The sequence below is a fragment of the Phyllobates terribilis genome, unplaced genomic scaffold (assembly GCF_046119375.1).
Source record: "Phyllobates terribilis strain yellow unplaced genomic scaffold, ASM4611937v1 Scaffold_14__1_contigs__length_39327217, whole genome shotgun sequence".
Lineage (NCBI taxonomy): Eukaryota > Metazoa > Chordata > Amphibia > Anura > Dendrobatidae > Phyllobates > Phyllobates terribilis.
The window spans coordinates 32,073,178-32,086,632 of record NW_027362774.1 but is presented as its reverse complement, the minus strand read 5'-3'; the positions used below and the strand labels follow the sequence as shown (position 1 = coordinate 32,086,632).

The window sequence follows — 13,455 nt, the reverse complement described above, 5'->3', positions numbered from 1 at the left end:
CGCTCTGAGGTGATATCACGTGTAATACAGGCGCTCTGAGGTGATATCACATGTAATACAGGCGCTCTGAGGTGATATCACATGTAATACAGGCGCTCTAGGGTGATATCACATGTAATACAGGTGCTCTGAGGTGATATCACATGTAATACAGGCTCTCTGAGGTGATATCACGTGTAATACAGGCGCTCTGGGGTGATATCACGTGTAATACATGCGCTCTGGGGTGATATCACGTGTAATACAGGCGCTCTGAGGTGATATCACATGTAATACAGGCGCTCTGAGGTGATATCACATGTAATACAGGCGCTCTGGGGTGATATTACGTGTAATACAGGCGCTCTGGGGTGATATCACATGTAATACAGGCACTCTGGGTTGATATCACGTGTAATACAGGCACTCTGGGGTGATATTGTGTAATACAGGCTCTCTAGAGTGATATCACATGTAATACAGGCACTCTGGGGTGATATCACGTGTAATACAGGCGCTCTGGGGTGATATCACGTGTAATACTGGCGCTCTGGGGTGATATCACGTGTAATACAGGCACTCTGGGGTGATATCACATGTAATACAGGCGCTCTGAGGTGATATCACATGTAATACAGGCGCTCTAGGGTGATATCACATGTAATACAGGCGCTCTGAGGTGATATCACATGTAATACAGGCGCTCTGAGGTGATATCACGTGTAATACAGGCGTTCTGGGGTGATATCACGTGTAATACAGGCACTCTGGGGTGATATCACGTGTAATACAGGCGCTCTGAGGTGATATCACGTGTAATACAGGCACTCTGGGGTGATATCATGTAATACAGACGCTCTGGGGTGATATCACATGTAATACAGGCGCTCTGGGGTGATATCACGTGTAATACAGACGCTCTGGGGTGATATCATTTGTAATACAGGCACTCTGGGGTGATATCATGTGTAATACAGGCGCTCTGGGGTGATATCACGTGTAATACAGGCTCTCTGAGGTGATATCACGTGTAATACAGGCGCTCTGGGGTGATATCACGTGTAATACATGCGCTCTGGGGTGATATCACGTGTAATACAGGCGCTCTGAGGTGATATCACGTGTAATACAGGCGCTCTGAGGTGATATCACATGTAATACAGGCGCTCTGGGGTGATATTACGTGTAATACAGGCGCTCTGGGGTGATATCACATGTAATACAGGCACTCTGGGGTGATATCACGTGTAATACAGGCACTCTGGGGTGATATTGTGTAATACAGGCTCTCTAGGGTGATATCACATGTAATACAGGCACTCTGGGGTGATATCACGTGTAATACAGGCGCTCTGGGGTGATATCACATGTAATGCAGGCATTCTGGGGTGATATTACGTGTAATACAGGCGCTTTGGGGTGATATCATGTAATACAGGCGCTCTGGGGTGATATCACGTGTATTACAGGCGCTCTGGGGTGATATTGTGTAATACAGGCGCTCTGGGGTGATATCACGTGTAATACAGGCGCTCTGGGGTGATATTACGTGTAATACAGGCGCTCTGGGGTGATATCACATGTAATACAGGCGCTCTGGGGTGATATCACGTGTAATACAGGCGCTCTGGGGTGATATCACATGTAATACAGGCATTCTGGGGTGATATTACGTGTAATACAGGCGCTTTGGGGTGATATCATGTAATACAGGCGCTCTGGGGTGATATCACGTGTATTACAGGCGCTCTGGGGTGATATTGTGTAATACAGGCGCTCTGGGGTGATATCACGTGTAATACAGGCGCTCTGGGGTGATATCACGTGTAATACAGGCGCTCTGGGGTGATATCACGTGTAATACAGGCGCTCTGGGGTGATATCACGTGTAATACAGGCGCTCTGGGGTGATATCACGTGTAATAGAGGCTCTCTAGGGTGATATCATGTAATACAGGCGCTCTGGGGTGATATCACGTGTAATACAGGCGCTCTGGGGTGATATCACGTGTAATACAGGCGCTCTGGGGTGATATCACGTGTAATACAGGCCCTCTGGGGTGATATCACGTGTAATACAGGCGCTCTGGGGTGATATCACGTGTAATACAGGCGCTCTGGGGTGATATCACGTGTAATACAGGCTCTCTAGGGTGATATCACATGTAATACAGGCACTCTGGGGTGATATCACGTGTAATACAGGGGCTCTGGGGTGATATCACATGTAATACAGGCATTCTGGGGTGATATTACGTGTAATACAGGCGCTCTGGGGTGATATCACGTGTAATACAGGCGCTCTGGGGTAATATCATGTAATACAGGCGCTCTGGGGTGATATCACGTGTAATACAGGCGCTCTGGGGAGATATTACAGCCATTTATTGTGGGTTCTTTATATTTGGGAATTCTTTAATTTTCTCTATTTTCGTTGTTACTAGAAAATCCTAGAATGTTTCCGTAGGAATTCCAACAAGACGGCCAATGAGGATGTGGCGGAGCGGATCTTCCTGATAGCGGAGGATCGTGTCCACGTCCGCTGCCACCGGCAGGACGATCACATCACCACCTCCACCTGGGATTTCCTGAAGCCGGCCAACCTCGGACAGAAGGGGGCACCCGTGGTGCTGAGCCCCGAGACCTGCGTCTCCTACCAGGTACCGCAGAGATTAGGACGCTGCCGGACACTTGGGCTTTCCAGTGGTGGAGAGCGCGGCGGATCTGCTGCACGACTCTTGGGCTGTCCAGTGGTGGAGAGCGCGGTGGATCTGCTGCACGACTCTTGGGCTGTCCAGTGGTGGAGAGCGCGGCGGATCTGCTGCACGACTCTTGGGCTGTCCAGTGGTGGAGAGCGCGGTGGATCTGCTGCACGACTCTTGGGCTGTCCAGTGGTGGAGAGCGCCGCGGATCTGCTGCACGACTCTTGGGCTGTCCAGTGGTGGAGAGCGCGGTGGATCTGCTGCACGACTCTTGGGCTGTCCAGTGGTAGAGAGCGTGGCGGATCTGCTGCACGACTCTTGGGCTGTCCAGTGGTGGAGAGCGCGGTGGATCTGCTGCACGACTCTTGGGCTGTCCAGTGGTGGAGAGCGCGGTGGATCTGCTCCGGACACTTGGGCTTTCCAGTGGTGGAGAGCGCCGCGGATCTGCTGCACGACTCTTGGGCTGTCCAGTGGTGGAGAGCGCGGCGGATCTGCTGCACGACTCTTGGGCTGTCCAGTGGTGGAGAGCGCGGTGGATCTGCTGCACGACTCTTGGGCTGTCCAGTGGTGGAGAGCGCGGTGGATCTGCTCCGGACACTTGGGCTTTCCAGTGGTGGAGAGCGCGGCGGATCTGCTGCACGACTCTTGGGCTGTCCAGTGGTGGAGAGCGCGGTGGATCTGCTCCGGACACTTGGGCTTTCCAGTGGTGGAGAGCGCGGCGGATCTGCTGCACGACTCTTGGGCTGTCCAGTGGTGGAGAGCTCGGCGGATCTGCTGCACGACCCTTGGGGTTTCCAGTGGTGGAGAGCGCAGCGGATCTGCTGCACGACCCTTGGGGTTTCCAGTGGTGGAGAGCTCGGTGGATCTGCTCACTGTAATGGATGGAGGGATGTTGACACCTGGATCAGACAGAGACGGCAGTTGTGGGCTCAGTTCTTGGAGACGGCACAGAGTCATGAGTTAGAGGGTGGATTATCAAAGAACGCTAACAATTCTCACGCTCTGCTCTATCGTCCACCAGGTGGAGCCACTGGAGAAATTCAGCAAACAACTGTACGTCTACGAGACTCTACTACATCTCCAGCAGGGGGAGCAGTGCGCACAGGAAGCGGTGCGCAGGGCCGAGGCAGAGGTAGGAGACAGCAGCTGTCATAGTGAGCGCATGAATACATGGATGGGAGTGAGGATAATGGGGGCACTCTGCACCGCAGCTGCTGGAGATCCTGTACCGGCGGGCTCAGGAAGAGGCAGATCCGCAGCTGATCATTTCTATCTATGACACTGAGAGGAACAGGAGCAGCCAAGAGCAGCGAGCGACGCAGGTGTGTGGTGCAGTGCGGGGATCCAGTGCGGGGATCAGCTCAGCCTCCTGGGGGATCACAGGGCCGTGGTAATGTGTCGCTGTCTCACCTCAGCAACGTGCTGCCCAGGAGGAACGGCAGCGCCGCGCGGAGCTCTGCCTGGATTATCTGGCTCCGTACCTGGCACTTGTGGGAGACCCCGAGAAGCTGACACGGCTGCAGGCCCAGCAGGTGAAGGACGACTGCCTGCGCGACCTCAAGAATAGGCTGGTGCAGCAGGCCAACCTCATCCAGGCGCGATTCGAAAAGGTAACGAAGGGTCACCGGGACACTCGCCCACCTACGCGTGTCATGGGAATGCCGAGAAAGTGCCATCACGTGTGCCGTCCCCTGACCAGAGTATTGTGCTCCACCTGCAGCCGCCCCCGGTGTCCCCGCACGCTGAGCGCAGCCGCCCCCGGTGTCCCCGCACGCAGAGCGCAGCCGCCCCCAGTGTCCCCGCACGCCGACCGCGGCCATCCCCAGTGTCCCCGCACGCTGAGCGCAGCCATCCCCTGGTGTCCCTGCACACAGACCGCAGCCGCCCCTGGTGTCCCTGCACACAGACCGCAGCCGCCCCTGGTGTCCCCGCACGCAGAGCGCAGCCGCCCCTAGTGTCCCCGCACGCCGACCGCGGCCATTCCCAGTGTCCCTGCACACTGATTGCAGCCATCACCGCTGATCCTCTGACATATTGCCGACAGATGAATTTTCCATTCTGTAAATATAGACACTGTGTATTGTATATACAGAAATCTTTGTCCAGTGAGGAATCCTCGTGATTTCAGCTCTGCAGGATGCTATTTTGCAGTTGAAGTGGAGACCTTCAGGGTTAATTAAAGGGGTTAAAGAGAAATCTCCTGTGAAACGTTCAGGAATTGCAATCATTTTTTGGGGCTTAGAAATAATTGGACAAATTTACTTTCCCATAAATAAAATGTCCATGTTTAACCCTTTGTAGAGAATCCTTTGCAGCAATGACGGCCTAAAGTCAGACACCATAGACATCACCATTGCTGGTCTCCTTTGTGAGGCTTTGCAGCAATGATGGCCTGAGGTCTGGATGCCATGGACATTATCATCGCTGGTCTCCTCCGGTGTGAGGCTTTGCAGCAATGACAGCCTCAAGTCTGGAGGCCATGGTTGTCACCATCGCTGGTCTCCTGTGTGAGGCTTTGCAGTAATGACGGCCTGAAGTCTGGAGGCCATGGCTGTCACCATCGCTGGTCTCCTCTGGTGTGAGACTTTGCAGTAATGATGACCTGAAATCTGGAGGCCATGGCTGTCACCATCGCTGGTCTCCTCCGGTGTGAGGCTTTGCAGCAATGACGGCCTGAAGTCTGGAGGCCATGGTTGTCACCATCGCTGGTCTCCTCTGGTGTGAGGCTTTGCAGCAATGACGGCCTGAAGTCTAGAGGCCATGGCTGCCACCATCGCTGGTCTCCTCTGGTGTGAGACTTTGCAGTAATGATGACCTGAAGTCTAGAGGCCATGGCTGCCACCATCGCTGGTCTCCTCTGGTGTGAGGCTTTGCAGCAATGACAGCCTCAAGTCTGGAGGCCATGGTTGTCACCATCCCTGGTCTCCTGTGTGAGGCTTTGCAGTAATGACGGCCTGAAGTCTGGAGGCCATGGCTGTCACCATCGCTAGTCTCCTCTGGTGTGAGACTTTGCAGTAATGATGACCTGAAATCTGGAGGCCATGGCTGTCACCATCGCTGGTCTCCTCCGGTGTGAGGCTTTGCAGCAATGACGGCCTGAAGTCTGGAGGCCATGGTTGTCACCATCGCTGGTCTCCTCTGGTGTGAGGCTTTGCAGCAATGACGGCCTGAAGTCTAGAGGCCATGGCTGCCACCATCGCTGGTCTCCTCTGGTGTGAGGCTTTGCAGCAATGACGGCCTGAAGTCTGGAGGTCATGGCTGTCACCATCGCTAGTCTCCTCTGGTGTGAGGCTTTGCAGCAATGACGGCCTGAAGTCTAGAGGCCATGGCTGCCACCATTGCTGGTCTCCTCTGGTGTGAGGCTTTGCAGCAATGACAGCCTGAAGTCTGGAGGTCATGGCTGTCACCATCGCTGGTCTCCTCTGGTGTGAGGCTTTGCAGCAATGACGGCCTGAAGTCTGGAGGCGATGGCCGTCACCATCGCTGGTCTCCTCTGGTGTGAGGCTTTGCAACAATGATGACCTGAAGTCTGGAGGTCATGGACGTCACCATCGCTGGTCTCCTCCGGTGTGAGTCTTTGCAGTAATGATGACCTACAGTACAGACCAAAAGTTTGGACACACCTTCTCATTTAAAGATTTTTCTGTATTTTCATGACTATGAAAATTGTCCATTCACACTGAAGGCATCAAAACTATGAATTACCACATGTGGAATTATATACTTACCAAAAAAGTGTGAAACAACTGAAAATATGTCTTATATTCTAGGTTCTTCACAGTAGCCACCTTTTGCTTTGATGACTGCTTTGCACACTCTTGGCATTCTCTTGATGAGCTTCAAGAGGTAGTCACCGGAAATGGTCTTCACTTCACAGGTGTGCCCTGTCAGGTTTAATAAGTGGGATTTCTTGCCTTATAAATGGGGTTGGGACCATTAGTTGTGTTGTGCAGAAGTCTGGTGGATACACAGCTGATAGTCCTACTGAATAGACTGTTAGAATTTGTATTATGGCAAGAAAAAAGCAGCTAAGTAAGGAAAAACGAGTGGCCATCATTACTTTAAGAAATGAAGGTCAGTCAGTCCGAAAAATTGGGCAAACTTTGAAAGTGTCCCCAAGTGCAGTTGCAAAAACCATCAAGCGCGACAAAGAAACTGGCTCACATGAGGACCGCCCCAGGAAAGGAAGACCAAGAGTCACCTCTGCTTCTGAGGATAAGTTTATCTGAGTCACCAGCCTCAGAAATCGCAGGTTAACAGCAGCTCAGATTAGAGACCAGGTCAATGCCACACAGAGTTCTAGCAGCAGACACATCTCTACAACAACTGTTAAGAGGAGACTTTGTGCAGCAGGCCTTCATGGTAAAATAGCTGCTAGGAAACCACTGCTAAGGACAAGCAACAAGCAGAAGAGACTTGTTTGGGCTAAAGAACACAAGGAATGGACATTAGACCAGTGGAAATCTGTGCTTTGGTCTGATGAGTCCAAATTTGAGATCTTTGGTTCCAACCACCGTGTCTTTGTGCGACGCAGAAAAGGTGAACAGATGGACTCTACATGCCTGGTTCCCACCGTGAAGCATGGAGGAGGAGGTGTGATGGTGTTGGGGTGCTTTGCTGGTGACACTGTTGGGGATTTATTCAAAATTGAAGGCATACTGAACCAGCATGGCTACCACAGCATCTTGCAGCGGCATGCTATTCCATCCGGTTTGCGTTTAGTTGGACCATCATTTATTTTTCAACAGGACAATGACCCCAAACACCTCCAGGCTGTGTAAGGGCTATTTCACCAAGAAGGAGAGTGATGGGGGGCTACGCCAGATGACCTGGCCTCCACAGTCACCAGACCTGAACCCAATCGAGATGGTTTGGGGTGAGCTGGACCGCAGAGTGAAGGCAAAAGGGCCAACAAGTGCTAAGCATCTCTGGGAACTCCTTCAAGATTGTAGGAAGACCATTTCCGGTGACTACCTCCTGAAGCTCATCAAGAGAATGCCAAGAGGGTGCAAAGCCGTCATCAAAGCAAAAGGTGGCTACTGTGAAGACCCTAGAATATAAGACATATTTTCAGTTGTTTCACACTTTTTTGTTAAGTATATAATTCCACATGTGCTAATTCATAGTTTTGATGCCTTCAGTGTGAATGTACAATTTTCATAGTCATGAAAATACAGAAAAATCTTTAAATGAGAAGGTGTGTCCAAACTTTTGGTCTGTACTGTATACACCACCTTCCAACACATGGGATATGTGTATATGCCCTCGTACTATCACTGATAGTCTCACGATAACCCACTTAATATTATTTGCTGCCACCACCGACCAAGTTTGAAGTACAGGCCTGGTCGGACGGCTGCTTTCTGGTAGCGTATATGACTTTGGGGGAGGAACGACTACAGAGCAAAAGAAACAGAACTATTACTTTTTTATTTAATCCAAAAGGGAGGCAGAGTTTATGAAAAATATACAAAAGGAGACAATACAGTACAGGGTATACAGTTACACAAAATAAATGGGATTAAAGAAGAACTTACTATAAAGATCGCAGAGACGATTCAGGTTAGCTGGAGGGGAGGCGCTCTAATTGTCCTTTTTACGGGTCCGAGTGGTGGAACCTCTGTGCTTCGGTGCAAGGAGGGACCAGAGGGGCGTAACTAAATGTCTACTCGAACCAACCCAGGTCACACGGCGGATTAGTCGACTCCGTGAATCAGGGAGGGACCGGGCAGGTGAAGCATGTGCCACTCTGGGACCGACCTTGTGTGAGAGCAGGTGACTCCCACGGGTCAGATGACAGGAGCTGATCGGTACAGCGGATGACCACAGCAGGAAGGCTGGCGGGGGATCCGGGTAGATAAGCAGGCAGGTACGGCTGATAGCCAGACAGGTGCTCCGGGTAGGCAAGTAGGCGGGTACAGCGGATAGGCAGACAGGTGCTCCGGGTAGGCAAGCTGGCGGGCACGGCAGGTAACTGGCAGGTGCTCCGGGTAGGCAGACTGGCGGGCACGGCAGGTAACTGGCAGGTGCTCCGGGTAGGCAGACTGGCGGGCACGGCAGGTAACTGGCAGGTGCTCCGGGTAGGCAGGCTGGCGGGCACGGCAGGTAACTGGCAGGTGCTCCGGGTAGGCAGACTGGCGGGCACGGCAGGTAACTGGCAGGTGCTCCGGGTAGGCAGACTGGCGGGCACGGCAGGTAACTGGCAGGTGCTCCGGGTAGGCAGGCTGGCGGGCACGGCAGGTAACTGGCAGGTGCTCCAGGTAAGCAGGCTGGTGGGCACAGCAGATAGACTGACTGGCGGGCAGGACTGTTAGACAGACCGGCGGGCAAGACTGACAGGCAGCGGGACCTGAGGGCTGAAGGAAGTGTTAGCACACAAAACAACAACCTTGCACAGGCACCACCATTTTGGAGGAGGTGCCTTATAAAGGGGAAGTCCTCCGGCCATTGGCCAGGGACTCTTTAGGATGGCGCACGTGGCCCCTTCAAGAGGGACGGAGCGCGCGCGCCCTAAGCACAGTGCCCGGGAAGGTGCGCGCCACAGCAGCGGCAGGAGGGGAGCAGGAAGATGCCGGACCGGGACCGCGGCGGTGAGGGGAACAGCGTCTCTGCCCAGCAGGAGGCAGAGACGCCGATGCTACAGCCGTTATCGAATGGGACCCCTTGTTTATAGAATATATATCTCCCAGCAATGAGTATGGACCCATATTCAGCTTGGTCTTTTATGCCGAAGGGGGGGACTGCCCACACACCCCCTGTGATGACATCATGTGGGTTGGGCTCCACCCTTCATGTTTTTATTAAAATATCTAACTTCCGCGATAACTCCTTGCGGGTTGATTGCAGAAGCTTGCAAATGATACCATATTTTCCATTATGAATTTACCTTTCTTTAGAGACCACACATGGCATAGCCTCGGTCTGTTATTTTGTACTTTTGCATTACAGCTCACTGGAAGGGCGTACAGATTTGTAAAATTATGCATATTGTTCCTTAGCTGACCCAGCCGCTAAAAATAGGTGTCCCATTATTATCAGAAGTATAGAACTTCCAATATTCCATATTTTGTATCGGTGCCGGCAAGACTGTAGATTTCTGTTTGAGCAAATGGGGATGCCCTGGGGGTGAGAGAGTTCTTTTGAAGCCAGGAACTGCATCCTTCTCACCTAGGTGTATATTAATCACAGGCCGCTGCTACTACAACTACATTCGTATGTTAATTAGAATGGACACTGAGATTGCCACCTCTCCTGTGTATGGTGATTTGCAGAGAGACAGCTCCTTAGATTGCCACCTCTTCTACTCTGACAAATAGTATAGAGGGAGGAGGAAGAGGGGTTTGGAGGGGGGGAGGAAAACTCTTAATATTTCTATGACAATCACCATGGGAAGGCTTCTATGATCATCCACCACTGGTGTCTTCCGGGGACATCCAGGCCTTTTTGAGTTCCCAGCTCACAAAGGCGCTCTTTTTTTTGCAAAACTGTTGATTTCGCCGCTCCTAACGTTTCTGCTGTCTCTCTGAAGTATTTCTTCTTTTTTTTTTAAGCCTAATGATGGTCGGTTTCTCCTCCATTGAGAGCTCTTTTAACCGCATATTGTGGGTTCACAGCATCAGCTTCCAAATGCAATTGCCGCACCTGGAATCAGCTCCAGACCTTTTACCTGCTTAATTGATTATGGAATAACATGGGAAAAGCCCATGGAGCCCATTAATGAGCTTCTGAGATAATTGTCCGATTACTTCTGGTCCCTTTAATAAGAGGCAGCTCCATATTACAGAGCTGTAATTCCTGAACCCATCGTCCAATCAGGATGTTAATCCCCTCGGATTAGGGTCGGTACTTTACTTCCAGATTTGTGATAGGAATGAATCTGAAATATGTTCAGATAAACAGATAAAATGTCAAAACTTGTGTCACCGTCCAAATATTTCTGGACCTAACTGTATATACCTCCATATGTGACCCATATAAGGAGACACAAGAGCTGCAAAAGAAGCAGCAGTGGTACCACCAGAACCAGCCATCCATGACGAGGGAGGACGAGGAGGCGTACCTGGAGTTCTGCTCTGAGGCCATGTTCCGCATCCAGATCCTGGAGACCAGACTGAGCAGGTGGGATGCCACGGCGCCGATGCTGATTATGTAATGGCCACTATAAGGGGGCAGCTCACCCCCAATATCCTCATCTCTCTCCTCGTAGACACAAGCGACTGGCTCCTCAGAAGTTCCTGGTCCTGGAGGATCAACTCAACAAGGACCCACGTCTGAGCGAGCAGCTGCTCCCCCCATAGTCACCCTGCAATGAGACCACCGTCACCAGACCCACGGTGCGACAACGATAAGAAAGACGATGTAATAACCTGAAAGAGACGAAATAAAAGAAATACACAAGACTCCGACACATCTACAACCACGGGTGCTTATAATACTCAGCGGTGACATCACCGCTCTCCAGATATCAGTTATATTATACAGCAGTGACATCACCGCTCTCCAGATATCAGTTATATTATACAGCAGTGACATCACCGCTCTCCAGATATCAGTTATATTATACAGCGGTGACATCACCGCTCTCCAGATATCAGTTATATTATACAGCGGTGACATCACCGCTCTCCAGATATCAGTTATATTATACAGCAGTGACATCACCGCTCTCCAGATATCAGTTATATTATACAGCAGTGACATCACCGCTCTCCAGATATCAGTTATATTATACAGCAGTGACATCACCGCTCTCCAGATATCAGTTATATTATACAGCAGTGACATCACCGCTCTCCAGATATCAGTTATATTATACAGCAGTGACATCACCGCTCTCCAGATATCACTTATATTATACAGCAGTGACATCACCGCTCTCCAGATATCAGTTATATTATACAGCAGTGACATCACCGCTCTCCAGATATCAGTTATATTATACAGCAGTGACATCACCGCTCTCCAGATATCAGTTATATTATACAGCGGTGACATCACCGCTCTCCAGATATCAGTTATATTATACAGCGGTGACATCACCGCTCTCCAGATATCAGTTATATTATACAGCAGTGACATCACCGCTCCCCAGATATCAGTTATATTATACAGCAGTGACATCACCGCTCCCCAGATATCAGTTATATTATACAGCAGTGACATCACCGCTCTCCAGATATCAGTTATATTATACAGCGGTGACATCACCGCTCTCCAGATATCAGTTATATTATACAGCAGTGACATCACCGCTCCCCAGATATCAGTTATATTATACAGCGGTGACATCACCGCTCTCCAGATATCAGTTATATTATACAGCGGTGACATCACCGCTCCCCAGATATCAGTTATATTATACAGCGGTGACATCACCGCTCTCCAGATATCAGTTATATTATACAGCGGTGACATCACAGCTCTCCAGATATCAGTTATATTATACAGCAGTGACATCACCGCTCCCCAGATATCAGTTATATTATACAGCAGTGACATCACCGCTCTCCAGATATCAGTTATATTATACAGCAGTGACATCACCGCTCCCCAGATATCAGTTATATTATACAGCAGTGACATCACCGCTCCCCAGATATCAGTTATATTATACAGCGGTGACATCACCGCTCTCCAGATATCAGTTATATTATACAGCAGTGACATCACCGCTCCCCAGATATCAGTTATATTATACAGCAGTGACATCACCGCTCCCCAGATATCAGTTATATTATACAGCAGTGACATCACCGCTCTCCAGATATCAGTTATATTATACAGCAGTGACATCACCGCTCCCCAGATATCAGTTATATTATACAGCAGTGACATCACCGCTCTCCAGATATCAGATATTATACAGCAGTGACATCACCGCTCCCCAGATATCAGTTATATTATACAGCAGTGACATCACCGCTCCCCAGATATCAGTTATATTATACAGCGGTGACATCACCGCTCTCCAGATATCAGGTATATTATACAGCAGTGACATCACCGCTCTCCAGATATCAGTTATATTATACAGCAGTGACATCACCGCTCTCCAGATATCAGTTATATTATACAGCAGTGACATCACCGCTCTCCAGATATCAGTTATATTATACAGCGGTGACATCACCGCTCTCCAGATATCAGGTATATTATACAGCAGTGACATCACCGCCCTCCAGATATCAGTTATATTATACAGCAGTGACATCACCGCTCTCCACATATCAGTTATATTATACAGCAGTGACATCACCGCTCTCCAGATATCAGTTATATTATACAGCAGTGACATCACCGCTCTCCAGATATCAGTTATATTATACAGCAGCGACATCACCGCTCTCCAGATATCAGTTATATTATACAGAGGTGACATCACCGCTCTCCAGATATCAGTTATATTATACAGCAGTGACATCACCGCTCTCCACATATCAGTTATATTATACAGCAGTGACATCACCGCTCTCCAGATATCAGTTATATTATACAGCAGTGACATCACCGCTCTCCAGATATCAGTTATATTATACAGCAGTGACATCACCGCTCTCCAGATATCAGATATTATACAGCAGTGACATCACCGCTCCCCAGATATCAGTTATATTATACAGCAGTGACATCACCGCTCTCCAGATATCAGTTATATTATACAGCAATGACATCACCGCTCTCCAGATATCAGTTATATTATACAGCAGTGACATCACCACTCTCCAGATATCAGTTATATTATACAGCAGTGACATCACCGCTCCCCAGATATCAG

General features: G+C 50.0%; 1 protein-coding gene across 1 annotated transcript in view; it reads left to right on the top strand.

The window, feature by feature from the left end:
* Positions 1-11,078, top strand: part of DRC7 (dynein regulatory complex subunit 7) — a 106,408-nt gene extending 95,330 nt beyond the window's left edge. The window contains exons 13-18 of the mRNA XM_073659867.1: positions 2,424-2,639; positions 3,703-3,813; positions 3,893-4,003; positions 4,097-4,291; positions 10,660-10,799; positions 10,888-11,078. Of these exons, the coding sequence (XP_073515968.1) occupies positions 2,424-2,639; positions 3,703-3,813; positions 3,893-4,003; positions 4,097-4,291; positions 10,660-10,799; positions 10,888-10,978 (864 nt within the window). The 3' untranslated portion in view covers positions 10,979-11,078. The remainder of the gene's footprint in view (positions 1-2,423; positions 2,640-3,702; positions 3,814-3,892; positions 4,004-4,096; positions 4,292-10,659; positions 10,800-10,887) is intronic.
* The last annotated feature ends 2,377 nt before the right edge of the window (positions 11,079-13,455 follow it).